This window comes from Symphodus melops, assembly GCF_947650265.1.
Source record: "Symphodus melops genome assembly, chromosome: 4".
Taxonomy (NCBI): Eukaryota; Metazoa; Chordata; class Actinopteri; order Labriformes; family Labridae; genus Symphodus; species Symphodus melops.
In genome coordinates this window covers 16075763-16077710 of record NC_136694.1, presented here as the reverse complement: position 1 = coordinate 16077710, position 1948 = coordinate 16075763, and the positions used below count along the sequence as shown (strand labels likewise).

General features: G+C 40.9%; 1 protein-coding gene across 1 annotated transcript; it reads right to left on the bottom strand.

Annotated features, from left to right (window-relative positions):
* Positions 1-207: 207 nt before the first annotated feature.
* On the bottom strand, positions 208-1712 carry LOC306823082 (caveolin-2-like; the record flags this gene model as incomplete). The annotated part of the gene is given in 5 exon segments (XM_079342447.1): positions 208-367; positions 475-662; positions 1226-1351; positions 1353-1369; positions 1679-1712. Coding segments are annotated over 5 exon segments (525 nt in total).
* Between the last annotated feature and the right edge of the window lie 236 nt (positions 1713-1948).

The window sequence follows — 1948 nt, the reverse complement described above, 5'->3', positions numbered from 1 at the left end:
ATTTGCTTTCTCTTTTTTTCTACATTTGCATGAATTACTTGTTTACTAACTTTCCCTCTTATTTTTTCAACATATGAAAATCAACCAAAATATAATCACTTACAATTATGGTGCAAATATAAATAAGCTATAAAGAATTCAAATGCAATCTGTTCCCGGTCGCTTCTCCTCTTTGAGTTAAACAATTATTCCTACTGTGTGTTTTTTCTATCTGTCTTCATGCTTTTTCATATGGATAGTGATTCGGCTGCAGCACTTTCCAATACTGCTAAAGTAGGGGCTGATAAGAATGTTCAGTATGCTGCTCCACACCGTCCTGATCCAGTGCATGTTAATGAGAAGGAGCTGCACAAAGGGCTTGATCAACCTGGAGACATACAGGAAAGTAGACAAAACGTTCAATGTCACTTCACTCAAAATGATTTGGCAGTGGTTCTCTGCCTGTAACAGTGTAAAAAAACAACAACATCTGACCAGATGTGGAAGCAGCTGAGCACAGCGAAGAGGAGCCCTGCAGCCAGTGAGAGCGGCACTGCCAGCAGGAGGGAGATGAAACGGTAGAACCACAACCTGGCCACCTCAAATAGGGCGTGACTCCACAGCCATACTTTATCACAGCTTCGCACAGAAGAAGGCTCTGCAATCACATCCTCAAATGTGACCTCAAAACACAAACAAACTGTAAGTGAGAGCCATAGTCAGAGCCTAAGAGTAAAACAGAACACAGAGAACTTAAATACATAAATGTGGGTGTACAAAAAGATGGTATGCAAAATGTAAACAATGCACATATACTGCAATATCATGCAAATAGCTCCTTCTTTTTCAAGCAAACAATGACTTTTTGTACACCCTTTGTTCTGGTAAATCTGCATCATATATGAAGGCGCAAAAATAGAGCTGTATGTGTGATCATGTCCACTTGAGGTCAGTATTATGCAACATATTGGTTTTGTCACATCAAGCTTGATATTTTATTGGTCTAAAAAAAAATCAGCGTGGACAAACATGTTTGCAAAACAAACAGAGGCTTCCAGGAGAACTTTTATTTGAAAATCGTCTTTCTCCAAGATCATGAATCGTCTCTCTGCTTCACTCTGACTTTGCATTGCACAGGCTTCAATGGAGACAGAATGAGAGGTGCAGTAGTATGCAGAGCGTACTCAGCAGTTTATTTTAAAACTCACATTCCTCAGTTTGCACTGTGACGGTGCACATTAGTTACCTTGAGACTCTTGTTGATTCTCTTGGGATCCCTGTCTTGAATCAGAGCCCGGATTTTGTCACTGTGTTTAGAATTCATCTCTTCTGGCTGCACGTCCACTTTGACCTCCATCACTTCCCCTGCTGGTCCTTTTTTCTTTTAATCCTTGATCCTTGATACCTCAACTAAACTGAGCTTGTCCCAGCTCGGTTGGCTTCAGCGGTAATGGTTTTGGAAATGTAGAGGATGTGCAGGGTGTAGCAGGAATATGGCTTACAGCAATAACTCATGCAGGGTTTGTCTCTGACACCCAGGTGGAACATAGTGGAGAGCTGACTGCCTTGCTCCTTGTTGGAGAATGCCTTTATTGGCTTTTAAATGCCTGTTGTCAGGGACACTTTCCATGTGATAAACTACATGTAGTCTCATTATAACCCTGTTCCCAACATTAATGTCATTGTTAATAAAATCTACCTCCACTTCCTACGGAAGATGATGTGTTGATCATTAGCGTTCAGTATTTTGGCCTTGTCATTGTTATACAGTCCAGAGCTGACAGTGTCAGTCCATTAAGAACAGACTTTACTGCTTCTTGCCAAGAGCTGTCCTTACTATTGTCCCTCTGAGGTGACTCACTGCTGTATTCACTTTACTCTGTTGTTTTCAGTGTGTTGTCTTTTCACAAATTGTCGCAATCCAAGTAGCAAAAGCTACCTTACAGTTAACAGACTCTAGACATATTCA